Raw genomic sequence first — 27,801 nt, 5'->3', positions numbered from 1 at the left:
GACATTGTAAGAATTTGTCTTATAGCTTGTCATTTTAAAGAACTTGTACTGTTATTGCTTTATCCTCACTTGCAGTTCTATGTTAAACATTGCACAGTAATTCTTAAGGAAGTGCGCATTAAATGAAAACACATGGCTGGCCACAAAAGCCTGTAGTCAATACTTAGTACACTGACAACGACTCAAGTCTATTTCATCCTGTTAGGAAATTAATTATTTATCAATCCATTCCAAGGACGCCCCAATTTGGAGGTGAACGTACGGTACAGTTGGACGGGCAAAGAGAATGAGAGAAACAGAGAGAATGAAGAGAAGGGGAGGGGCAGAACGACAGCAAAATAAACCAACGAGTAAAGAAGCAGATGGAGCTGGGAAGAATTCTCCTTTCCTATTAAGGCTTTAAATGTTAATTACCCTATGACTTTGATTGCTATCGCCATTAATATAATTTAGCAAACTGATATATAAAACATTCTATATATCTCCCACGGTCGTTCCTATGACCCACACCAAAGTCTATTCCAATGAAACACTGAAATATGTGAACCTAGCCCTTCCAAGTGGTAGGCATGTTGTGTAAATCAAATGGCGCTAACCCCCCAAAAAGCCATTTTAATTCCAGTGTCAGTAACAGCACTGAAAACCTGAGTTCGGAACAGCCTCCAAACACTATAAGAATTTTTTGCACATATAAGTAAATGAGAAAAGTATCAGTCCGATATACCGGCATCTTTATGGATGCATCCTTAATTGTAACCTTTTTTTTTTTTACATTTTATTCATCAAACTTCCTTTTTATCACGCAAATGAACCATTAAACCTTTATGTCCCAAATCGACAAACATAGATAACGTCTATATTTAGAAATACAACAGCAAATGTTTGTCCTTGTTTATAATTTGCATGTTTATGTATGGTAATTTACATGCAGTAGAAACCCGTTACATACAATGACGTTCGTGCATTTTAATGTTTAACTTAGTGTGTGAGCAGTGAGGCAGTGCAATTATGTATGAATGCTGACAGATGGAGACTAATGGAGATATAAGAGGCACACTGTCCTTAGAGAATGTATAAGATGATCGTTAAAACAGTCGCCTGAAAAAAATCTGCTCCACAGCTTTCAATATGATTCACATCTATTAAAACCTGAATTCCTCAATCTCAAAGTCAACCTTGTAGATCTAGCATGATGTGGCTTTGGTGGAGTATCTACAACTAAATTATACATGATGTTGATTCTGCGTGGCTAAAGTTAGCACAGTGAAACATCTAAAATGACCATGATGCATCTTTGGTGCAGCAAATAAAACTCATACAAATGTAGCAAATGGCTCTTTCTATGATAAAGGGTTTACTACCTTGTGACATGCCACTCAAAATTTAAAACTGCAAGGAGAGCTTTAAATATGGGTTATAATTAAGAAACCTTTATTCGCCACATACACACTTCAAGCACAGTGAAATTCATCCTCTGCATTTAACCCATGTGAAGCAGTGAACACATGCACACACTCAGAGCAGTGGGCAGCCACACCAGAGCGCCTGGGGAGCAGTCAGGGGTCAGGTACCTTGCTTAAGGGCACCTCAGCCCAAGGCTGCCCCACGTCAACCTAACTGCATGTCTTTGGATTGTGGGGGAAATTGGAGCACCCGGAGGAAACCCATGCAGACACAGGGAGAACATGCAAACTCCACACAGAAAGGCCCTCGCCGGCCGCTGGGTTCGAACCCGGAACCTTCTTGCTGTGAGGCGACCGTGCTAACCACTACACCACCATGCCATGCTAGTTATAGTACCCTGGTACATACATCATAAGAGGACGATAACTCTCCCACTGTGCTGTGCAGGAGACCACATTGAAAACTGTGAAAATCTGGCATCATGCGTGTAACCTGGACACTCATTTTTGAGTCAAAAGATTTACTAAAATAAGTCATAGTCATGATTTCTCATAGGGAAATAATAATATATGAACTCGTCTTAATAGAGAAAGAAAATTATTTAAAATATCATGCAGGAAAAAAAATTAAATGCATAAATTGACTCCAACTGTTTTAACAAAATTTCTTGTAGATTTTACCCAGGAAAAATTATTGGAGCCAGAGTAGTGATAACACGCTAAAATGTACCTTGTAAGATTATTTCTTGTAATCTGAGAAATAAAAAAAAAGAACTTTACTCTATTCATAAAATATTTATGAATGGAAACTACAGGAGTCACTGATGCATAACGTGTGTAACATGGTCGTAATTTTGCTGGACAGACTATGACTTTCACCCACCTTGCCGCCATTGCATGCATCCCGGATGTCTCGCGCAGTGACATCACATGAGTGTGCCTGGAGATCCCCATGACCTAGTTAGCTCAGTCTTAACACTTCCGAGTAGGATTTAGCGGGCACCTGTTTCGTGCGTAACAGTTGGACGGAGTGTTACGACCGTACACTTAAATCCAAATAAAATAAATTTATCAGAATTTTTTGCCAAAAAAACCTAAGTCAGATTTATATTTATTTAACACACACACGGCTTTTATTTAATTTTAAAAATATTTTTTAAAACACTATCTGAATGAAGTTGGATGAAAAGAGGATGTTACACGCATGACGCGATTTTTGATCAGTGCTCACGTGGATTTGGGAAGAGTTACAATGAAAATGTTTTTCCGTGTTTAACTTCAAGTTTAAATCTTTCCATCAGTACACTCGAGTAAAATTTTAATTTTATGAATTTAATTTATTTAATTTTTATTAAATTTTTACAATTTATGTATTTATTATTTAATTTATTATTAATTAATTTATTAATCTTATTAGAGTGACATTGGATTGAAATACCAGCACCAATTTTGTCACAAAACGGGTCTCCAAAACAGCGCATTATTTGATGAAGACACTGATTTTTGATTTTTTTTTTTATCCAACAAGATACCTTGCTCAATTCATCGATATTATCTAACAGACATACAATGACCACAAAAATATATTTGTTTTTTATTTCTATTTATTCTCATTCATGCTACAGTACCACAAACCTGGCATATGTAATCCTTTATCACAGAAAGAGCCAAATGCATGATGATGTGTAAAGAATTAGGATGTTGTGGCTTTGGGAAAGGTAGTGTTAGGATGCTAATTAGCTCACTATGCACTGGCACTGCTGGCACTTCTCCACCCAAGTGTCACCGCTGTTGTAAGTCAGAAGACCACTGTAGAGCACACACTGAGAGCTAAGACGAGGGTCACACTCTGGACAGCAGGAGACGTCCACTGTCGGGTTCTCGCAGTCACACACCATCCGCCTACACATCACCAAGCCTGACTATGGAGAGAAAATTAATAAATAGGATTTTTGTCAATCCTACAAATGATATTAAACAGGGATTAAAGTTCTCCATTACCATAATGGATTTTTATTGTATTACTAAACAAATCCTGGCAGGCTGATGTGTTTTGGACATGACTTTGTGTATGCACCTAGCTATAATAAAAGTTATTTGATAGATCTATAACCTAATATTCTCATAATAGACTAGAGAAACAAAATATATTGCTGTGCTTACCTGGCAGGAGCAGACGGCGCACCTGTCTTCATCCAGCACCCAAATCTGCCTGTTGTGCTTCACCTTTCCATCATGAAAACAGTCGCCTGTGCAGTTTTTCCCGTGAGGACATCTGCAGTCATAACCTCCATCCATGTTAAAGCACACCGTGTCATTTGGACAGCTGTGTCTCCCCGTCTCACATTCATCAATATCTACAAAACAACCAACACACAGGAGCTGCTGTGAGTTCAAATCTGTGTGTGATAAACAGAGGTTATAGAAGAGCCTAAATGTTCCAAATATTTAAATAATACTGGCTGGCTTTTCATGGTATATCAGATATATTCCATTCAGCTAGCATGATATTGAATAAATCGAAGATGAATTCAAGCTGAATGGAATATATCTGATATACCATGAAAAAAAGCCAGCCAATATTATTATCATCATCATTATAATACCTACACATTCCTTTCGGGTGTTCAGCGCGCCTTTCTCTTTCAAAATTCTCTCAAAACCTTCCGTATTTAACGAAGCAAACCTGGTGGCGATGTTTGTTTACAAATTGTCATAGTTGTTCGCTAGCGTGGAAGTTTTACGTCTCCGACATGTGATGTCATGTTGTCTTGACAACCATGTAATATCGTAAACCATATTCAACGCTCATTCTCCATTGGGTAGAGTGATGTAGGATAAGCAATATGCTAACAATATTGCATGCTATCAAACCAAATTAATGAAACCCACTAGAAGGAAATAGAATACATGTTTTTATTCCATCGAAAAGTGTCCTGTATGTATAATAATAAAATATATTTCAAATATTACACTAATAGTATTGGATATCATGTTCACATTCACTGATGTAAAAATAACAAGAGAAAATACAGGTCTTAAACAATTTTTACATCATATATCTAACATTTGAAAGGACAAAATATTTTTACTGTGACAAGGTTAATTACAGCATACATTTGCAGAATTGTACACATCCCCCCACCTCCCCACCAACCCCTTTTCTCCAGGCCAGCACTTGGCAAAATCACCTATTGCTATAATTACAGCTGAGCCTTCTGGGATATGTGTATATTAGCTTTCTGATGGCTGTATTCAAGCTGTCAGGTTGAATGGAGACATTTGCTGAACAGCAATTTTCATGTCTTGCCACAGATTCTCAATCGGATTGAAGTCTGGCTTTTGATCGAGCCCCATTTAGGTTCATGGTTTTGAACCGCTCTAATCTACACTATAAAAAAATGTGTTGTTTTAACTTAGTTAGTGCAAGGGCTGTCTTAAAATTTTGAGTTCACTGAAATTAATATAGTAAGTTCACAACAATTTAACTTACTATGTGAATTTCAATGAACTCAAACTTTTAAGGCAGCCCTTGCACTAACTTTAAGTGAAAACAACAAATCAATTTTTACAGTGTAGCTTCAGCAGGGCTGTTGTCCTATTGGAAAGTGAACTTTGTTTTTTTTGCAGCCTCTGTAATGATCTCCATGTATCTTGACCTCAACCTTGACCAGTTTCCCAGTCCCTGCTGGAAAGAGGAAGAAAAAAAAACAAAACATCCCACAAACATCATGCTACCACCACCAGGCTTCAATGCTTCAGTGTTTTCAGTGATGAGCAGCAGTGGGTTTCTGCCAAAAGTAGCACTTTTTGCCAAAGCCAAAATGTTCAAATTTTGGTCTCATCAGACCACAGGATCTTTTGTCCATATTTTCTAAGTCCCCTTCTGGGATTTCAGATGACTATTGTATCTGGGCTCTGGTTGTCCTGTGAATACCTCCTCCCATCAGACCTGTGGATCTTTGCAGCTCTTCAGTTACAAAATAATTCAGCAGTATTGCAAACATTGCAAACTGGAAGAGCACTTGGTAGAGTGTGTACCTCTGCCAAGCCACATATTCAGATTTTGCATCAAAATTTAATCATTTATTCCTGAGCCCATGGTCCACCTTTGATCAAAATTTCACCAAAATCCATTAACAACTTTTTTTGGGTTACGTTGGCAACAGTCAAACAAACAGAGGAGAAAACATTACCTCCTCCAACAAAGTTGGTGGAGGTAATTAGCAAACAAAACATGAAGATATGGCAGAAACAGTAGTACAACACCAATTCCAAAAACGTTGGGACACTATGTAAAACATAAATAAAAATAATAATGTGAAGATTTGCAAATCATGGAAAACCTATATTTCATTGAAAATGGTACAAAGACAACATATCAAATGTTGAAACTGAGAAATTGTATTGTTTTTTGAAAAACATGCTGATTTTGAATTTGATGCCAGCAACACGTTTCAGAAAAGTTGGGACGGGGCAACAAAAGACTGAAAAAGTTGCTAAATGCTAAAAAAAATAAAATAACTGATTTGGTTAATTGGCAACAGGTCAGTAACATGATTGGGTATAAAACGAGCATCCAGAGAGGCAGTCTCTCAGACGTAAAGATGGGGAGGGGTTCACCGCTCTGTGAAAGACTGCATGGGCATACAGTGCAACAAATTAAGAATAACGTTCCTCAATGTAAAATTGCAAAGAATTTGGGGATCACATCTGTGGTCCATAATATCATTCAAAGATTCAGAGAATCTGGAGAAATCTCTGTATGCAGGAGATGCTGAATGATATATGTTTCAGAGCAATATGCTGCCATCCAGACAAAATCTTTTTCAGGGAAGGCCTTCCTTCTTTCAGCTAGGCAATGCCAAACTGCTTTCTGCACATATTAAAACTGCATGGCTCCATAGTAAAAGAGTCCAGGTGTTAAACTGGCCTGCCTGCAGTCCAGACCTGTCTCCCATTTAAAACATTTGGTGCATTATGAAGTGCAAAATATGACAAAGGAGACCCCGAACTGTTAAGCAACTGAAATTGTATATCAGTTAAGAATGGAACAACATTTCTCTTTCAAAATTACAGCAATTGGTCTCCTCAGTTCCCAAACGTTTACAGAGTGTTGTAGATAAAAAGATAAAATTTCTCAGTTTCAACAGTTGATATATTGTCTTTGTACTATTTTCAATGAAATATAGGGTTTCCATGATCTGCAAATTATCGCATTCTGTTTTTATTTACAGGTTACACGGCATCCCAACTTTTTTGGAATTGGGGTTGTGATTAAGGTCATGGTTATGTTTAGTATATATTTAAACTTTAGCACAAAGATGTCCAAGAAAAGTCAAAAGAGATTAAGAAAATCATTTGGGCATCTTACCTTCACAAGACTCCCCATTTGATAAAAACATTCCATTATCGTGGTAGCCATCACGGCATTCACAGTGATACCAGCCTGGAAGGTTCACACACGTGGCTCGACTGTCGCACTCCACAAAGCCATTCAAACACTCATCAATGTCTGTCACGTGATCAAAGAACAAAGGGACGAATGTCAGACAACATTTCTAGAAATATCATTTCTGCCCATTAGATTTGGATATAGTCGGTCCATTAATAGAATCTAAAGCTTAAAATGTGAAAAGATTTTTTTTTGTACAGACAGGAAAGGTTTAAATTAGCTGCTGAACTTCCTCTTCTGCAAAATGCCAGAGTATCAGTGTTAAATCCAGATTGAAAACAGTGCCAATTTGCTGTTGAACATAGTCGCCCAAATAACCTGTCACTGCAGCACAATCTGAGCTTTTGTTACTTGGCTGTGACTAAAGCTACAACCTATGCTACCTGAAAAACCTGATTCACCTCTACACGGGGGGGCAAAAAACAAGGCCATCCTGCCTGCAGTCAACACCCTTGAGCTCAGGGCAGAGCCCTATTAAGCATGTGTATTCAAATAATTTTTCTTTCTTACTATATGTCCTTGAATCATGCAATCATAAAAGCCTATAATTAATGGCCTTGGTGGAATACATCAATTCAGCTGCCATGCCATTCAGTCTTTTCAGAAGAACAGAGTGGTTACTGAACAGACCTGGAGTTAACCACAATATCGGGCATTATACTGCTTTTAAATTTATCTCAGAAAATAAAGCTCCAAGACTTCAAGTGTAAGGTATGTGTTTTTTTTATTGAAAAGTGTGTGTCTGTGTGTGTGGTTTTCCTTTCAAGCTTTGAATTAGATTTAGGTGTAGGCATACATAGCTGTTCACTGAAAGACACACAGAACCATTTGTGACTACTAATAAGTCAAATATTTCAAGTCTGCAATCATGCCATGTCTCCTCTTCGAAATAGTGAACATGGCAAACAGAAAAGCCGTGCATCTTTTTGTTGTACTTTCATTCAGAAATGGTATCTTAGTTTATTCACATTTAGTTTCTTCAAAGACATTTTGGAAAGAAAAAAAAAGCCTCAATGAGGCTGTAGCTCAAACTGGCTACTGCTGTTGTGAGTTTGAAATCTGATCATTCCTGTAGAAGGAGTAGCGATTTTTGTGAAATTGCATATGACCCCTGTGTAGCTGCATCCATGGCAGGTGGTGCCACCTGGTGAATAACTCTTGCTGGAATATGTCTTTAGAGTCTTCTGGGTGAGTTTCAGTGAAAACATCATAGCAGTTTACGAACAGTAGTGTTTCGGTGTTTGAACAACTCATCCAAAATTTTCAAACACCCATAAAATGTTAAATATGACAGGTGGCACCACTGTCTTGGCAAGTTTTATACATACCAACCTGGGGAACATTCCATGTAAGTTTTTGATCAAAATCTGATCATCCCTGTAGGAGGAGTAGCAATTTTGGTGAAATTGCAAGTGACCCCTCTGTAGCCTCAGCCATGGTAGGTGGTGCCACCTGGTGAACAATTCTTGTTGGAATATGTCTTTAGAGTCTTCTGGGTGAATTTCAGTGAAAACGTCCCAGCAGTTTACGAAGAGTAGCGTTTAATGTGATGAGTCACCCAAAAATTTCAGACGTCCATAAAAATTGTAAATATGACAACTGGCGCCACCATCTTGACAACTTTTATGCACACCCACCGAGGGTGGCATGGTGGTGTAGTGGTTAGCACTGTCGCCTCACAGCAAGAAGGTTCTGGGTTCGAGCCCAGTGGCTGCCGAGTGACTTTCTGTGTGGAGTTTGCATGTTCTCCCTGTGTCTGTGTGGGTTTCCTCCGGGTGCTTTGGTTTCCCCCATGGTTCAAAGACATACGGTTAGGTTAACATGGGGTGGCCTTGGGCTGAAGTGCCCTTGAGCAAGGCACCTAACAGCAACTGATCCCCGGGTGCTGTAGCATAGCATAGGACAGACGGACGACAGACGGACGACAGACGGACGACGCATGATTGCATAAGCTCATCTGGTCTGGCCTATGGCCGGATGAGCTAATCAGTGCTTGAGAATGTAATCCACACAATGTTGGAGGCATTGCACCAAGTGTCATCACTTAACAAGACTGTCAACAACAGCCTGCAAAAATCTACAGTCTGGGCTTGGAGGAAATCAGTCGCATCCTCTTGGTTCATGCACAGGATGCCATGGCCTAATGGTCAGAGAAGCAGCTTTGGGACCAAAAGGTTGCTAATTTGATTCTCTGAACCAGTAGGAATGGCTGAAGTGCCCTTGAGCAAGGCACCTAACCCCCAATTGTTGCCCAAGATGCTCTGGGTATGTTGTATGTCGTGTTGGATAAGAGTGTCTGCTAAATGTCTGTAATGTAACAAAACTAATCTAATAATGATCTGCTTTCATTTTTGGATTTAAGTAGTGGTATTACTTTAACAAAAAATAACAAAGATGGGCACTTCTGAAATCTTCTACTGTATAACATTGTGACACAGTAAATGCTTAACAGTTACACAGTTACATAACATAAGTGTTACCTACCGGTATTTCTTTTTCTAAGATTTTTATTTATTCCTAGAGCGCTAACTTCTTCAGCTCTAAACCAGCTATGATGCTTGACATGTCACATCAGGACCATTGTGATTAAAAAAAAAAACCCAGAAGCTTTAATACAGCTATTAAGCCTGTTCTCATTACGTTCTAATTTAAGTGTCATAACACAGCCTTATGGCAACAGAAATCACTTGAGACAGATGCTTGATGTCAATCTGGCATCAATATTAGTTTATCTTAAGGTGTTATTGTTTTCTGTTTATTAACTCCATTCATCAGTAAATGGCCTACGCTGATCAGTGCTTAGATTTTTTTTTTCTAGAATACAGCTTACCCTTGTTTAAACCACCATTTCCTCTAAATCCTGCTCCTGCATATCCAAACTGTCTGCCTTGATTGTTAATTTTCCCTTCTCAAGTCTGAAGTATGAGATGTGGCTACACCACACTGTGCTGTGGCTGGGTGGCGTTAGGTCTGAGTATCCTGAGCATATATGCTATGAACACCTCTGTCACATTCACTGTGACTGTTGAGTTCCTCAAGATATCTGAAATAAATAGTGCTCTTCATCCAGTACAATTCCATTGGCTTATTTGGGAATGTACGCTTATTATTCTAGGACGTGCTTCAGAGTGAAGGGAACAGTCAGAGAAGGCCCAAACATCTCAGCATTTCAAATGTTATATTTTATTTCTTTCATTCTTTAATTTCTTTCATAAGTTCATAATTATTCCCCTCTGATTCTAATTTGGTCTCATTTTCTATCAAATTTGCTTCAGAAATGAAAGGGTTACTGTCCTGAAAACATTAAAATTGAGTTATCCAATGAGATTTTTGTGTTTGTTGTCTCCAGGCTGAGAAGAGCTTCGAGCTGGCTCACTTATTGGTTAGGACTTCATTGCCGGGACAGACGACCATGGCAGTGTATGTTTATGCAGGAAGTGATGGATGAATTAACCAATCATATTTTGATTTATAGTGAGGGGGACCAAAAATTTATCGCTCTCGGCCTTCTCAAAGGCCAACACGAGCTTAACTGCGAGTCGGCGCCGTCAGCGCAGCAGTGAAGTCACCTTCCAGCCAGTGTAGCGTTCATCAGTAGTGTTAGCGAACGCTAATAGAGCAGTCAAGCCAGTGCTATCGAGAGCAAGTAGCACAGGCTAACAACTGAGAAACTAAGCTTTCTGTTTCCAGACGCTTCTTTCACGCTGCACGCTTGCTACAGTATTTTTCACTCAGGCTTAAGTATTCATTTCCCTGTGTAATTTACTTAGTTACTTTTAAAATCAACATCGACAACTACACACAACAGAGTGACCTGGCAGCCTGCAGAATCCTTTGCCCTGTTGCTTTTTTGGTGTTTGGCTAAGTTTTAGCTGAACTCAAGTCCCAGCTCTCATTGTAACGGCTCACCACTGGCTTCAGACGCAGCAGTCTCCTGAGACATCGAACTAAAGATAAACATTAGGCTAAAACAGGAAACCATTGTTTATTACATAAAACACTAAACGTTATGCTGCTCATAGATATGCAGGGCACTCTAGAATTATGCACAGCATGATTCGATAAGTAATATTCTGAGCTCAGACAAACAAAACATTGTACAGTTTTATTCAAATGTTAAATATAAAAGCAAAAAAAAAAAAAAACACACACACACATTCCACCTTCTTGCATCCAGTTAAGTGATTTCAATACCAAGATGTTCGCAAAGCAACAGAGCAAGCCAAAGGTATGTTGTGAACTCGACTTAATAATAAACAGCTCCTCCATTTTTAAGCGACCAAAGAAATCAGTCTCCCCATTTTGCTTTCTGTTGCCTCACAAGCCTGAGGTGCATGAATTCACAGGTCAGTGTTCACTTAAATAAATTTGGTGCAAGGCGAAAATACCAGCTACCAGAAGCAAAAGCATGTATTTCTCGTCTTGCATCCTTTCACCCTTGAGTGAATTGGCTTTTCTGTCTGTGAATTTTATTCATATTTGGTCCCACTGTTACTTTAGCTGAGAGCAAAGAGGTCAAAAACTGTAAAAGTAAAATGCTTTAATCGACTTTAATAGTCTTTATGGGTCTTTTAGTGTGTTTATTATTTTACCCATTCCACCTTGACATGAGTGCTCTCCTTACTGCTCTAAAAATTATTCTCTTGGATGTTGGCTCTGATTGTAATCCTGGCATAACACAGTTCTTTCCCCAACTCTCAGCTAATGATGTTTCTGGCACACCTCTCTCCAGCTTTCCAACAGTTTATGACCGTATATTCACCTCTGTCACTCTGGTTACATGGAAGGAGGAATTGTCCTTCCATCCATCCATTATCTGTCACCGCTTATCCTGTCCTACAGGGTCGCAGGCAAGCTGGAGCCTATCCCAGCTGACTATGGGCGAGAGGTGGGGTACACCCTGGACAAGTCGCCAGGTCATCGCAGGGCTGACACATAGACACAGACACCATTCACACCTACAGTCAATTTAGAGTCACCAGTTAACCTAACCTGCATGTCTTTGGACTGTGGGGGAAACCGGAGCACCCAGAGGAAACCCACACGGACACGGGGAGAACATGCAAACTCCGCACAGAAAGGCCCTCGTCGGCCGCTGGGCTCGAACTCAGAACCTTCTTGCTGTGAGGTGACAGTGCTAACCACTACACCACCGTGCCGCCTCGAAATTGTCCTCCTTCCCTTTATTATTTACATGCTTCTACTTGGATAATCAATTGGGCATCAAGGTTTTCATCACTATGCAGACAATATCTAACGTTAGTTCTACCACAGCTGTATCCATGATATAAAATCCATTATTCTGTCCACGTTCACTGGATATGAGCAATCGTGCACTCTGATTGGCTACTCTACTACTAGGATATCAGCTCATATACAATGAGTAGAGAAAAACAAAATGGCGGAGTGTGTTGCTGAACCAACTGAGAACGAAATAAAAACTCTACTCCAGAACAAAACCCCAAAAAATATAAAGAAGAAAAGCAACAAAAAAATATGTAATGAAAGTATCTGATGGTAAGAGCATATCTTTTTTATTTTTCAAGAATTATTATTATTATTATTATTATTATTATTATTATAGCATTTTTCACAAATTGCTTCTGTCATTTCGCCGGTTTGTTTGCATTCTTCATCTTTGAGCATTAAAATTTGTTGAATTTTTTTAGACTGGTTCAAAAGCTCAAAGAAGTTTTTAAATTGTGTAACAAATGTCCAAGAATTAAATACATGTCGAAAGCTATTCTATACTTTGGCACGACAACAAGATGGCACTTTCTACAAAACAACACTAAAATTAATTCGTACAGCCATCAGTAGGTTTTTAAGAAGTCTGCTTAAGCGGAAATGATTTTGTTGGACATTCTGTATAAAGCTTTTATTTATCGAATTTGCAAAAAAAAATGCTCTGTTTCTCAAAATCCAGTGAATGTGGATAAAATTAAACAGTTATTCCACTAAATCTCGTCGTACATGGCTTATAGCCAACTCAGTGCTACACACCTCGTCGGCTATCGGCTCATGTACAACTCAATTTCGTGGAAAAACTTAATTATTTGAAACAATGTGCTCCATTTGTTTTCTTAAGAAAATGGAGGTCATGCTCAGTTATCTGAAACTTGTCTCTATTCTGTTGGATCATACAAAAGATACTGTCACAACTCTAGTCAAGCCCCCCCCCCCCCCCCCCCCCAGACTGTAAAGTGAGGTTCAAGGCAGCACTGTGGTAAACAATATAGATAATGGATGGATGGGTGTGAGGTTCATTTTTACTTCATTTTAAAGTGATACCTGTTCAACACTCTTTTTATACACATAATGCCAAAGTTCTTATCTATTCCGTCATAGCAGGCCTTCAGTTGTAATACGTTATTTATCAGCCATCATGCTAAAATGACTTCAGAATATTCAAAATTCATTGACTAGAGTTTGTATATCTCATCATAAAGTACAGTATATCTATCCTGTGTGGCATGTCTTTTATTACCGCCGCCAACTTTGTGGGAAGAGTTTGTTTTTGTGTCCATTTGTTTGTCTTTTCCCAACATAACCCAAAAAGTAGTGAAAGGATTTGGATGAAATTTGGAGGAAAGGTGAGCCACGGGTCAAGGAACAATTGATTAGATTTTGATGCAAATCTGGATATGTATGTGGATCCAGAATCCAGATCTGTATGTAGATCCAGGATTGTTCTGGCTGTTCCCAACGTAACCCAAAAAGTAGTGAATGGATTTTGATGAAATTTGGAGGAAAGGTGGGGCATGGGTCAAAGAACATTTGATTAAATTTTGATGCAAATCTGAATATGTGGCTTGGCGGAGGTATACACTCTATTGAGTGCCCTTCTAGTTGTTATTGCTCCCAAGCTGGAGAATTCCCTAAAAAGCTATTCTGTTGTAATCATCAAACTATCTTGTCATCAACTAAATGACAATTTTTCCATTCTGTTAGCTTTTTGTAGCTTGGTGTCACTTGCTGCTGGATAATGGACTTGGGTTTGGAAAATGGATCCCTCTCTACCCTCTAGCCCCGTTTACACAGCCTGTTCAAGGTGGGAATCTTACGCCTTTATTCTGCTTTGTATTCTGTATAAAATCTGTCTGCACATGTCAAAGGTCTGCATGCCTTTCTGCCTCAAACCTCTTCACTTTCTCCTCCAAAATATTTCTGATCCACAAACAGGTTGCTTGAACGAGTCTCTCCCACTTTTCTCTGCTTCACTACATTTCACCTCGGTTCTCTCTCTCTCTGTTTGTGAACGAAATTTACTTTGACAATTTTTTTCCCCCTGAAAAAGTGGCTCAACTAAAGGACACAAACATGTTTTATATATATATATATATATATATATATATATATATATATATATATATATATATATATATATATAAGTACTGTGGAAAAGTCTTCGGCACATGTAAAGAAATGCTGTCGACCAAAAATTGCTTACAAATAATGATTTAAAAAATACAATAAACAGTAATCAGGAAGCCATAATAAAGTCAATATTTGGTGTGAGATGACCCTTTGCTTTAAAAAAAATTAGTCTCAGGTACAATGAGTGCAGTTTTATAAGGAAATGAGCTGTAGGTTTTACTGAGTATCTTGCAGAACCAGCCACAGTTCTTCTGGACACTTTGACTGTCACACTCACTTCTTCATTTTGCACCAAAACCCAGCAGCCTTCATTACGTTTTCTTTTTTTAATCTGAAAAGTGCTCTCTTAAGTTGTTACATTATGTCAATAACTTGAACGAGTCATTTGCTGCTCAGATACAAACATTTTTCTGTAACATTTAACTTCGTGCTGGAAAACGAACGCTTGGACTCTAAAATGTTTCTGTACTGACTCGATAATGTAGAAATCATAAAATAGGAATCTATAATAAAGTTTGTATGAAAAAAAAATAGGGGGCCTAAGACTTTTTTGCACAGTACTGTGCTTGTGCTTGAAGACTGGTATAACTGTGACGGCTAACAAACGCACCTCAACACTCCGTTCACCCGTCGTTGATTTGAAAGCAGCGCCAGTACTGTATGTTTGGGGTATTCATCCTTCCAACGAGTAGAGACACCACCCTAGACGCCGATGGTCTGTTGAAACACATCATGCCTCTGGTTGCGGAACACCAGTTTGTAATGTGAAAAAACACACTGGAGGCGCTTCCTGCTGACTTTATTTGGTTCAGGGTAAATTACTAAAGTCGGAATAATGAGGTGCCTTCTTTATGCCAATATTGTGAAATATCTGTGTAAAAAGGGCTTATGACTGACACACACACACACACACACACACACACACACACACACACACACCCTCTTTCCTTCAAGGACAGGCTGGCATTTTGGCTGTTGACTATCGATTGAGGGTTGAGGGAGGATCTTCCCCAAGCAGAGACTCAGGAGTGAGAACTGCTACCTTTAATTAGTGAGGGAACGTCATGGTTCGATGGCACTCTGCATAATTTGTCTTATTTCCTCACAAAGGAAAAGAAGCTTAATGGCTTACCATAATTGGTGAAAGCATTATATTTAGTGAAAAAAAGGCCCCAGATAAATGTATTAATGTGAACAAATAAATGGATATTAGTTGGTGACAAACACGCAAACCAGGGGTGTTGCTAGACATAAAGCTCTACTGGGGCACAGCCCTCCTCCCCAAATACCCATATCATTTTTATTTATTTATTATTTTTTAAAGCTTGCTACGTATGAAATGTGCTATAGGACATACAGCTTCACTTAAAATATATATACTTTTGCTGCGTGAACTTACGTGGCGTCACTGTGCCTTCCTTTTCCAATTTCTCACGCTTGGCTGCATGCGCATTCCCTATATTCACATGGACAGACTGCGCACAGACTGTGCGCCTTATATTTAGAAACAGAAAGTTGCCAACGTTGATGCACCTTGAAGAAGAAAGACATCAACTCGAGTCCTGATATTATCGATCTAAATTAACCATAGACTATTTTCAGGGTATACTATCTACTTTTAAGCTCATGGTCATAAGGGCCATCCATCTACATGCTACAATGATATAATCTATGTTTTTGGTTTTTTTCAGGACAGTCTAGGTTGTGATAATATTTGCATATTTACATCAGGCTTTTCTATCAAGGAAAAACATTTTGCGTTTATGCATTTTCCATGTTCTTGAATGTATGCCACTATAGGAAGCATGGTAACCGAAATTTCTTTTCATACTTGTGTGGATTGTCTGGAATCTAGCAACATAAATATCATGATGGTGGGATAGCCTACTGTAGGTCTTGCCAATAATTTGTAAAAACAGCCTATCATGTACCGACATAACTATGTGATGTAAACTACATTAGAATATCAGTCCAAAGTTGGAGACAAATTGTTGCTGTAATTTCAAAACCGGATTACGTGAGAAAAGCAAAAGACCCAGATGAATACTTTATACCATTCGAAACAGTAGGGACTGCTGTTTATTTGGATGTGCAGTTTGTCATGTAAACTCAGGAGTTAGTGAGGTATTGCGCTGATAAGAACGAGCGTCGAGATGGACGCAGAGCTGTATGCAGAATATGATTAAATTTTATGTGAATTCATTGATGTTAATTTTATCGCAAACCGTTTATCACAGCAACTAGTGGGTACACCGTTGGGAAGCTCAAGTCGTGTGGTTTCACCTGATACATGTGTGTTGTGTGATGAGTATTCCACCAGCAATTTAATAGAGATGAATGGGTGCGATTTGGACGGTTATTCCGCAGTGCCAAAGACATTACTGCTTTTGAAATGTGATCAGGAAGTTTTACTGGGGCACAGCAGATATATACTGGGGCATGTGCCCCAGTAAAATGGGTCTGATGACACCAATGATGCAAACACTATACAGTGATAACGAAGCATATCAGTATTAGTATCACGCTTGACAATAAAAAGGATAAATGTTACTGAAGATGAATGAGTGAATGAATGAATACAAACAGCAAGACACCTTAGACTACATATAGAGATCGTGTGAATATTTGGCTCTTTTTGTTCAATATATTTGGTGTTTTATCCAAACTGAATCACTGTTAGAGCCTTTTGAGAAAACCAGTCTGTATGAAGAAGCTGTCCAGTCTCAGGGTCACACCATTACCATCAATAAGCACTCTTTAAACACCAAGTCTCCTTATTCTACCCTCTCACAAAGTCTCAATCATCTTTCACTCGCACTTCTGATCTTATCTCCTCATCAGGCTCCATTCTGACTCATCAGAGGAATCATATGCACCTTTACATCTTGATGCAGCTTGTGTTGAGGATACAGACTGCTTTCACTGTGTCACCACTGTGTGACTGCATGCATGGTACAATGTTGAGAACCAATCCCTGAAAGGCCAAGAGTACAGACAAACACACAAGTGCCCCATGCACAATCTTCTGCATAAGCTGTTTTCCATATTTTCTGGAATGCTGCACAAGACGGATCTATATCCATCCATCCATTATTTGTAGCCGCTTACTCTGTTCTACAGGGTCGCAGGCAAGCTGGAGCCTATCCCAGCTGACTATGGGTGAAAGGCGGGGTACACCCTGGACAAGTCACCAGGTCATCGCAGGGCTGACACATAGAAACAAACAACCATTCACACTCACATTCACACCTACGGTCAATTTAGAGTCACCAGTTAACCTAACCTGCATGTCTTTGGACTGTGGGGGAAACCGGAGCACCCCGAGGAAACCCACGCAGACATGGGGAGAACATGCAAACTCCACACAGAAAGGCCCTCGCCGGCAGCTGGGCTTGAACCCAGGACCTTCTTGCTGTGAGGCGACAGTGCTAACCACTACACCACTGTGCCACCCAGGACAGATCTCAAAAAAATGAAAGCTATTAAAAATAGTTATAAAAATAAACATTAAAATTGCATAGCTCCATAGTAAAAGAGTCTGGGAGCTAAACTGGCCTACCTGCAGTCCAACCCTGTCTCCCATTTAAAACATTTGGCATGTTATGAAATAAAAACAGAATGTGATAATTTGCAAGTCATGGAAACCTTATATTTAATTGAAAATAGTCCAAAGACAACATATCAAATGCTGAAACTGAGAAATATTATTGTTTTTTGAAAAACATATGCTCATTTTGAATTTGATGTCAGCAACGTGTTTCAAAAAAGTTGGGACAAGGGCATGTTTACAACTGTGTTGCATCACCTCTACTTTTAACAACACTGTAAACGTTTGGGAACTGAGGAGACCAATTGCTGTAGTTTTGAAAGAAAAATGTTCCATTCTTGCCTGATATACAATTTCAGTTGCTCAACAGTTCAGGGTCTCCTTTGTCATATTTTACGTTTCATAATGTGCCAAATGTTTTAAATGGGAGACAGGTCTGGACTGCAGGCAGGCCAGTTTAGCACCTGGACTCTTTTACTATGGAGCTACCGTATGCAGTTTTAATAGGGTTTTTAAATTTATTGTTTTATTTTTTGAAACATGGTGCTGACATCAAATTCCAAACAAGCATACATTTTTCAAAAAAAAACAAACAAACAAAATTTCTCAGTTTCAACATTTGATATATTGTCTTTGTACTATTTTCAGTGAAATACAGGGTTTTCAAGATGTGTAAATCATCATTACATTCTGTTATTATTTATGTTTTACAGTGTCCCAACTTTTTTGGAATTGGTGTTGTATTTAAAATGTATTCTAAATATACCATGCCATAATGCACTTCCCAAAAGTATGTGGACACCTGACCATCACTTTAAGCATTTCATTCCAGATTTATTTCCTCCTTTGCTGTTATAATAACCTTCACTCTTCTGGGAAGGCTATCCACAAGATTTTGGAACATGATTGTGTGGATTTGGACATTTATTTCCTATTAGGTGCAGGAGGCCTTGGTGCAGTCAGCATTCAGGTTCATTCCAAAGTTGTTCAGTGGGGTTGAGGTCACGGCTCTGTGCAGGACACTCAAGTTCTTCCACTCCAAACTTAATAAACCATGTTTTCATGGAGCTCGCTTTGTGTACAGGGACATTGTGTTGCTGGAACAGGTTTGGGCCTATTAGTTCCAGTAAAAGAAAATTGTAATGCTACAGTACACAATGACATTTGACAAATTTGTGCTTCGGACTGTATGGGGACGAACCACATATGGATGTTATGATCGGGTGTCCACAAACTTTTGGTCATATATCACATATCTAAATATAAATCAAATGATTTGCATTTCACTCTGCTGGTACCTGAACTCTGTGTGTGTGTGTGTGTGTGTGTGTGTGTGTGTGTGTGTGTGTGTGTGTGTGTGTGTGTGTGTTAAATCTGTTCGAGGTTTAAGTACGCTAAACACAAATTTGCACCATAAACCAATCCTAAAATGGAGGACGCTGACGTTGTAGCAGTGATCCCAAATCACTGCTCTGAGAAAAGCTTCCTCAGTTTTAAATATTTACAAACTGCCAAGAATGAAAAGTAAATTTGGAACAGATTTTTGTGATTTTGTTCTACTGTTTGCGTGATAAATTAGCTAATTACATGTTGATAGCTAGCTACCTTGGAAGTAATCACCTCTATTCAAGTTGGCAAGTGTTGCTAGCTAACTAACCTGTACATAATATTGTAACAACTCATGGACACCTTTATTTAATACCAATGCATAGACTCAGAGAATTTTACTTGCATTTCCCAGGAAGTAATGTGTCACATTACACTCCCTGGCCACTTTATTAGGAGCACCCATCCACCTGCTGTTTTATGCAGGTCTCTAATCAGCCAATCCCTTGACAGCAGCACAATGCATCAAATCATGCAGATACAAATCAAGAGCTTCAGTTCAGGTTCACTTCAAACATCAGAATGGGAAAAAATAATTGTGATCTCAAAGTATGACTTTCTTTCACTGTGGCATGGATGTTGGTTTGAGCCAGATGGACTGGTTTGAGTATTTCAGAAACTGCTGATCTCCTGGGATTTTCACACACACCAGTCTCTAGAATTTACATAGAATGGTGCCAAAAATATTGAGTGAGTGAGCGACAGTTCTATGGGTGGAAACAAACGCCTTGTTGATAAGAGAGGTCAGAGGAAAATGGCCAGACTGGTTCGAGCTGCCAGGAAGGATATAGTAACTCGTAGCAACTCTTTACAACCGTGGTGAGCAGAAAAGCATCTCAGCATGCAATATCAGAAGAACACATTGGGTTCCACTCCTGTCAGCCAAGAACAGGAATCTTAGAATCAAGAACAAGTTCCTATTAAAGTGCCCGGTGAGTGTATTTCCATCTAAAATGTTTTAAGCCACCACAACCCTAGATGGAAGAATTGATGTAATCACTATTCTTTGAATCAAGCCTTGCTTTTGGAATGACCCATAAATTTCAAGTACATATTTCTTGTTTTGATAGGCCTTCCTCAAATAAAACATTGGCACGGCTACAATACTTAAAAAAAAAAAAAAAAAGCATAACATTATGGTTAAATTGCCAAATGTTAAGATGCCCTTGTTAGGGGTCCAAGAATGTACAGGTAGTTGTGAATTTCGAAAATTAAGATAAATTATTTCTCATTTGGAATCATCGATTAGCTTTAGAGCCAGTGAATTTCTAGGCGAAAGATTCTTACTTATTTGCTTTATCTTGGGCTTTATCAGGGTCATGGTGGATCCAGAATGTGAGGCAGAAATACACTTTGGATTGATGTCCATCACAAGGCATCACACTCACACACACACACACACACACACACACACACACACACACACACACACACACACCTTCTCACACTTATCCACTACCTATTTAGTGTATCCAGTCCCACACTCTTAGAAAATAAAGTACTTTATTGTACCTTTAGGAGTGCAACTGGGGCAGTACCTTCTAAGGTACTTATTCACACACTTTATATACTGCTTGGGAACATATATGTACCTTTTTGGCCCTAAAAAGGGATAATTAGTTCCCTTGAGGTCCAATAATGAGCCCTGTGGGGTACATTAGTGTAGCTTGTACCTTGCGGGACAGAAATGGAATCCTACTGTACCCCTATTTCTGACAGTGAACTCCCAGCTTGTTCGTGGGAGGTCAAAGGACACCAAAGCCCAGAGGAAACCCACACAAACATGCAGAGAACATGCGAAACAACAACCCAAACAATGCAACGTAACTGTAACAGATTAAAATGCACTGCAGCTGTTTCAGCTCTTGGACTAATGATCGTATACTTTTCTCAAGCATTTTCTTCAAGCTACATATCCTTTTTTTCTGTGTCTGAATGAGTCATTTGGAATTTACTTTGCAGCTTAATTGTACTAAGGCCATGAAATGCAAGGAAATGGGTAATGAAAGAGCTTATCTGCAAATATTTTTCATTTCAAAACCTATTTACTTGATAACTTTCAATCAAGGTGTTATTGTAATATTTCCTGGTTACACATTTCTGTGAATCTTTTTTTATTCAAGGAAAGCACTTGCTTTCATTCCGTAATGTCATAAATCAAAGACGAATGATCTCCGGTGATGACTTCTGCATCTTCTCAATGAAATATGTTTCACTGTACTGAGATGCATCAAAGGTAATGCGCTCTCAGAAAAAAGAAAAAAAAAGACCCATAGTGGTACATTTATAGTATAGGATACAAACAAATGCATCAAGGGTACATCTTTTGTAGATTTAACAGTAGAAACTAGAGGATTTACAGTGCCTTTAAAAGATGCACAACAGACCAACCGTACAGACCCTGATGTACCTGTGAAGTTACACTTGCATTGTTTGCACCTTGAGGAACAGTGCACAGTGTACTGACACAAGTGTCTTAAATACAACAAATGCTGTCATTTTTCAGCCAAAATTCATGCTTTCATACACAAGACTGTTGCTGTTTTTGTAGCTCGTTCAACAAAAATGGATTTTGTGAATAAGCATATGTTTAACCATCAAATCATCTCATCTCATCTCATTATCTCTAGCCGCTTTATCCTGTTCTACAGGGTCGCAGGCAAGCTGGAGCCTATCCCAGCTGACTACGGGTGAAAGGCGGGGTACACCCTGGACAAGTCGCCAGGTCATCACAGGGCTGACACATAGACACAGACAACCATTCACACTCACATTCACACCTACGGTCAATTTAGAGTCACCAGTTAACCTAACCTGCATGTCTTTGGACTGTGGGGGAAACCGGAGCACCCGGAGGAAACCCACACGGACACGGGGAGAACATGCAAACTCCACACAGAAAGGCCCTTGCTGGCCACAGGGCTCAAACCCAGACCTTCTTGCTGTGAGGCGACAGCGCTAACCACTACACCACCGTGCCGCCCTCCATCAAATCATCCCTCATCAAAAAAGTATACTTCAAGTTAATTTTATTAAGTATACTTAAGTTAAAGTATATTTCCTTAAGTATACTTTTGTGTACCAAGTATACTGATATCAATGTACTTACAGTATACTTGTAAGTAAACTAATCTAATACTTCTTGGGACTAAATTGGCCCAAGTTTAGTCTATAAAAAGTATACTTTAAGTCTAAGAGAAGTAAACTTTGAGTAGACAACTAGTATTTTTTATTTTGTACTGCACGTATACCACAAGTAAACTTATATACTAATAGTTTACTAGTTCTATACTTGTAGTTCACTCTTTAGTTTACAAAAGCATACTTTATAGTATACTGGAAATATACTATGAGTTTACTTGTTTTATACGTCTAGTCCACTTTTTAGTTTACTAAAGTTTACTTTGTAGTATACTGGAAATATACTATTGGTTTACTCGTTACACACTTCTAGTCCACTTCTTAGTTTATAAAAGTATATTTTATAGCATATTGGAAATATACTATTAGTTACTGGTTATATACATCTAGTCCACTTCTTAGGTTTGAAGTATACTGCAATTACCCTTCTAGGTATACTATCAGTTTTCTTGCCCTAACCCTTACCTTATGCACACTATCAGGAGACCACTAAAGTGTTTTGTACCTTAAGGTACAATGAAGTTATAAAGGTAAGAATTCACAAAATAACAGATACTCAGGATTAAGAACATATTCATTTTCTTTAAAACTCAAAATTTACTACAGGGCGAGTACACAAACATAAGGCACAAACATTTTAATACTTTATTACACTTTTGTTAAGTATATCTTGATCAAAAGTTTAAGTATAAGCTGAGACTTTTCTATATACTTTTCAGTATAAGCCAAGTATACTTATGAATAACTTTATTAAGTATATCGCTGATAAGTAAATAAAAAGTAAACTGAAAGCATGCTTTCTTAGTTTAAAAGAAGTATACTATAAGCACACTTGGTAGTATACTATAAGCACACTATAAGCACACAATTTAATTAGTTGGTTCTCGGATTTTTTCAGGAAAAATATGAAGCGAGCAGGCGAAATAAAAATAAAATTAAAAAAATGCTCTGATGGTAAAATTAGCAGTGGAAATAGACCAAACAATACAGGCAAACCAGTAAACAGAATTTCAACACACCTGTCAAAGATTTTACGCTTCTGTTCGCTGAATATCCTAACAATCACAAACACAGGCTTTGCAGGACTCCCCTCCACAGGCATGTTTCTTCCACAAGTCTTTATCGAAAGTGAAAGGGGTGATTTGATTGGTTTTTGACGTCACGTGACCTCATGTCACGTGACCTTTTCTGTTGGCGGGAGTTTGATTTCGATTTAATTTTTTTTTTCATTTTGCATTTTCTTCAAGCGGCGATTCCGAGAGCCAACTAATTGAATTGGTGTGGCCTTGAATAAACTTCTTTTTTTTTTCTTCACACTTGAATAAACTTCTTTTTTTTATAAGGGATGACTCTTGATCCCGATACAGGTCGAAAATAATTAAAATGTCTCCACTTTTTTTTTTGAACAGAGAAATCACGTTTTTCAGTTGAACCAAAAATGCTTAGACATTGCATGCTGAGTTGTTTAATAATTTTTTTTTTTACTCAAGTCACTAGTTTACAGTATCAGTCAAAAGTCTGTACACCCCTACTCATTCATAGTTTTTTCATTATTTTTACTTTTTCTACATTGGAGAACAATACTGAAGACATTAAAACTATGAAATAACATATGCAGTCTATATGGAATGGTAAAAGTGTTAAAAAAAAACCCTAAATGTTTCATATTTTAGATTCTTCAAAGTATCCAGTGTTTACCTTGATGATACTTTGCACACTATTAGCATTATCTTAACCAGCTTCATGAGGTAGCCACCTGGAATGCTTTTCAATTAACAGGTGTGCCACGTCAAAAGTTAATTAGTGGATGAATTTCTTGCCTTCTTAATGCATTTGAGACCAAATGGTAAATAATAAAAATACAGTCACTAGCCTTATTCATACTACAACTGTAGTGATCCATATTACAGTTGTGGTCAGAAGTTTACATACAGTGACCTGAATGTCATGGCGAATATTTGGGCTTTCAGTAATTCCTTTGAACTGTTCTTTTTCTGTGACAGAATGAGTATACAGCATACATCTTTAAAAAACAAAACAAACAAGCAAACAAACTAGAATTTGGTGCACAATTTTCTTTGGGTTTTCTGAAATCAAAGCAGGGTCAAAAGTATACATATAGGGTCAAAGATTTACATACACTCACTTAGATTATTAATTCAGAGGTGTTGAGACTTCCAAAATGTCTATCTTGCCAAGGCCGAGGTCTCTTAACTTCCTATTAGTGATCACGATTGACTACAGCTGGTAGCTTCTCTGTGCCTTCATAAAAAGGGTTTGTTTACAGCACTAACTGAATTGACCAGCACACAGTAAAATGGGAAAGTCCAAGGAGCTCAGTGCAGATCTGAGAAAGAGGATCGCAGATGTACACAACTCAGTAATGTCTCTTAGAGCCATTTCTAAACAACTGCAAATTCCAAGATCAGTTCAAACAATTGTATGCAAGTTATTGTGAGGTGTAGTCACTTTGCCAAGCCACTTTGCTTCAAGAAAACCCAAACTGTCACCCTCAGCTGAAAGGAAATTGGTTTGGATGGTCAGGAACAACCTGGGAACCATCATGGCACAGCCCTGCCATGAACTGGAAGCTGATGGATCACTATCTACAGTTCAGTGAGTTTTACATTATCATGGACTAAGAGGCTGCTATCCAAGAAATAACCCCCTGCTCCAAAATTGACACCTTCAAGCTTAACTAAATTTTGAAGCTGACCACACGGACAAAGAAAAAAGCCTTCTGGAGGAAAGCTGTATGGTCAGATGAGACAAAGATTGAGTTGTTTGGCCACAATGACCACCATGTACAGAGGGACACTGTACCAGCTGCTGGTGGTGGTAGGATCATCATGCTCTGGGGCTGCTTTACTGCCAGTGGAACTGGTTTGTTGTGCAAAGTGGATGGAATAATGAAGGAGGAGGACTACCTCAGAATTCTTCAGTATAACCTTAAACCACTGGAAACTTGAGCATTATTGGGAGTCACAACAGGACAATGAACCCAAACACACATCAGAGCTGGTTGTGGAGGATAAAGCAGGATAACATTAAGCTTAAAACAAGTCCTGACTTCAACCCTATTGAAAATATATGGACCGTGCTTATAAGTCAAGTCCAAGACAAGAAAAAAAAAAAAGAAAGAAATTTAATTGAACTCTACCAATTCTACCATGAAGAGTTGTGAAATATCCAACCAGAATTCTGCCAGAAGCTTGTTCATGGTAAACAAAAATGTTTGGTCAAAGTGAATCTTGCAATGAGACATTTTACCCAAATATTAGATGTGCTGTATGTAAATTTTTTACCCTGTATGTACACTTTTGACCCTGTGTTGATTTCAGAAAACCCAAAGAAAATTGTGCACCAAATTCTAGTTTTTTTTTTAAAGCTGTATGCGCTACAATCATTCTGCCACAGAAAAAGAACAGTTTAGAGAAATCATTGAAAGCCCAAATATTGCCATGACATTCATGTCACTGTATGTAAACTTCTGACCACAACTGTAAGTCAAGAACCACTCAACAAAGTAAAGAGAAACGACATCTATCATTACTTTAAGACAAGAAATGTCTTTTAATTAATAGCAATACAGGAAAAAAAATTGATTTAAAAGTTATGTTCAAACTTTTCACTGGTACTGTACCTCCTGTTTTTCCTGATATACAGGTAAACAAACCAGTAATAACCAAGAGTAGGCAGTTCCTCAGCTCACATTTCCACTTCACTTTGTTTGGCAACACAGCAGAATGGCTTACAGCTATGGAATCAATTTTGTGCCAAAATGTTCATACAATACTTTTGAAATATCAAACAAAAACGGCAAATCAAAATACAAAAAAAAGTCAATTTTTTTTAGACTGCCAAACAAATTATTCGTGTAATCGTGCAAAATATATCAGTCTATTACTCTTCAGAAACCTTTTATTTTTGTTCCGCGGCTTTCTCAGTTTTGTTTGACGTAATTTATTTTGGTTGCGATTCCAGCTTTCTCGTTTGCGCTCCCTGACTTTTTGCTTGCAGTTTTGGCACAAACTTCACGGGTGGGCGGGCTGTCCAGGAATGCATTCCCATTGGGTAACTTGTGTTTGACTGACAGCTACACTCAGCCATTCCCTACTCAGATTTTGGTGGACTGTTTGACGAGTGACCGATCCATTGACGGTAAATAAGGATCGAGTGGACTTCAGTGGCGACTATGATATTGAATTAATTCAACAAAGTGTAAGTACGGGACAAATGTGTTGTATGTGTTGCAGTGGTACACATTATGCAGGTGTTTCGTGGCAAGTCAAATGTTAACCTTAGCTCCACTACCCAATATAATAGCTGTCTTGCTAACGTTAAACACACCTGCATAATGTGTACCACTGCAACACATACAACACATTTGTCCCACACTTACACTTTGTTGAATTAATTCAATATCATAGTCGCCACTGAAGTCCACTCGATCCTTGTTTACCGTCAATGGATCGGTCACTCGTCAAACAGTCCGCCAGAATCCGAGTAGGAAATGGCTGAGTGTAGCTGTCAGTCAAACACAAGTTAGCCAATGGGAATGCATTCCTGGACAGCCCACCCACATGTGAAGTTTGTGCCAAAACTGCAAGCAAAAAGTCAGGGAGCGCAAACGAGAAAGCTGGAATCGCAACCAAAATAAATTACGTCAAACAAAACTGAGAAAGACGCGGAACAAAAATAAAAGGTTTCTGAAGAGTAATAGACTGATATTTTGCATGATTACACGAATAATTTGTTTGGCAGTCTAAAAAAATTGACTTTTTTGTATTTTTAATTTGTCGTTTTTGTTTGATATTTCAAAAGTATTGCATGAACATTTTGGCACAAAATTGATTCCATATACAGCATGGAGGAGATGGTGCCTAAAAGCTTTATATTCAACAGCATTTATATAGAACTAATGGATTTTACACAAAGGACATGGCGGTAAACATGCACCATGAGTAGACTGGCAGTTAACTTGGTTAACTACTGAGAATATGATAAGAATATGCTTGTTCACTTTGCTCACCCGTGAATTTATTCACCACTCGAAGATAAACTTCATATCTTCACACAACTGTGTAATATCCTATATATCCATAACCACTTATCCTGTGCAGGGTTGCGGGCAAGCTGGAGCCTATCCCAGCTGACTATGGGCGAGAGGTGGGGTACACCCTGGACAAGTCGCCAGATCATCACAGGGCTGACACATACCGTAGAGACACATAACCATTCACACTCACATTCACACCTACGGTCAATTTAGAGCCACCAATTAGCCTAACCAGCATATCTTTGGACTGTGCGGGAAACCAGAGCATCCGAAGGAAACCCACGTGGACACAGGGAGAACATGCAAACTCCACACAGAAAGGCCCCCGTCGGCCAATAGGCTCGAACTCAACCTTCTTGCTGTAAGGTGATAGTGCTAGCCACTACACCACCGTGGCGCCATCCTCCATATGTTATATCTCTATTCAAGTTGT

At 38.6% G+C, this 27,801-nt stretch overlaps 1 protein-coding gene across 1 annotated transcript in view; it reads right to left on the bottom strand.

Annotated features, from left to right (window-relative positions):
* The window catches only part of nell2b (neural EGFL like 2b), a 199,942-nt gene that overhangs the window by 36,517 nt on the left and 135,624 nt on the right, over positions 1-27,801 (bottom strand). Inside the window, exons 16-18 of the mRNA XM_060903607.1 lie at positions 6,778-6,918; positions 3,567-3,760; positions 3,149-3,325 (exon numbers count right to left, since the gene is read on the bottom strand). Of these exons, the coding sequence (XP_060759590.1) occupies positions 3,149-3,325; positions 3,567-3,760; positions 6,778-6,918 (512 nt within the window). The remainder of the gene's footprint in view (positions 1-3,148; positions 3,326-3,566; positions 3,761-6,777; positions 6,919-27,801) is intronic.

This window comes from Neoarius graeffei, chromosome 21 (genome assembly GCF_027579695.1).
Source record: "Neoarius graeffei isolate fNeoGra1 chromosome 21, fNeoGra1.pri, whole genome shotgun sequence".
Classification (NCBI taxonomy): domain Eukaryota; kingdom Metazoa; phylum Chordata; class Actinopteri; order Siluriformes; family Ariidae; genus Neoarius; species Neoarius graeffei.
The sequence above is the reverse complement of the archived record's forward strand: the minus strand, read 5'-3'. Positions and strand labels throughout refer to the sequence as shown.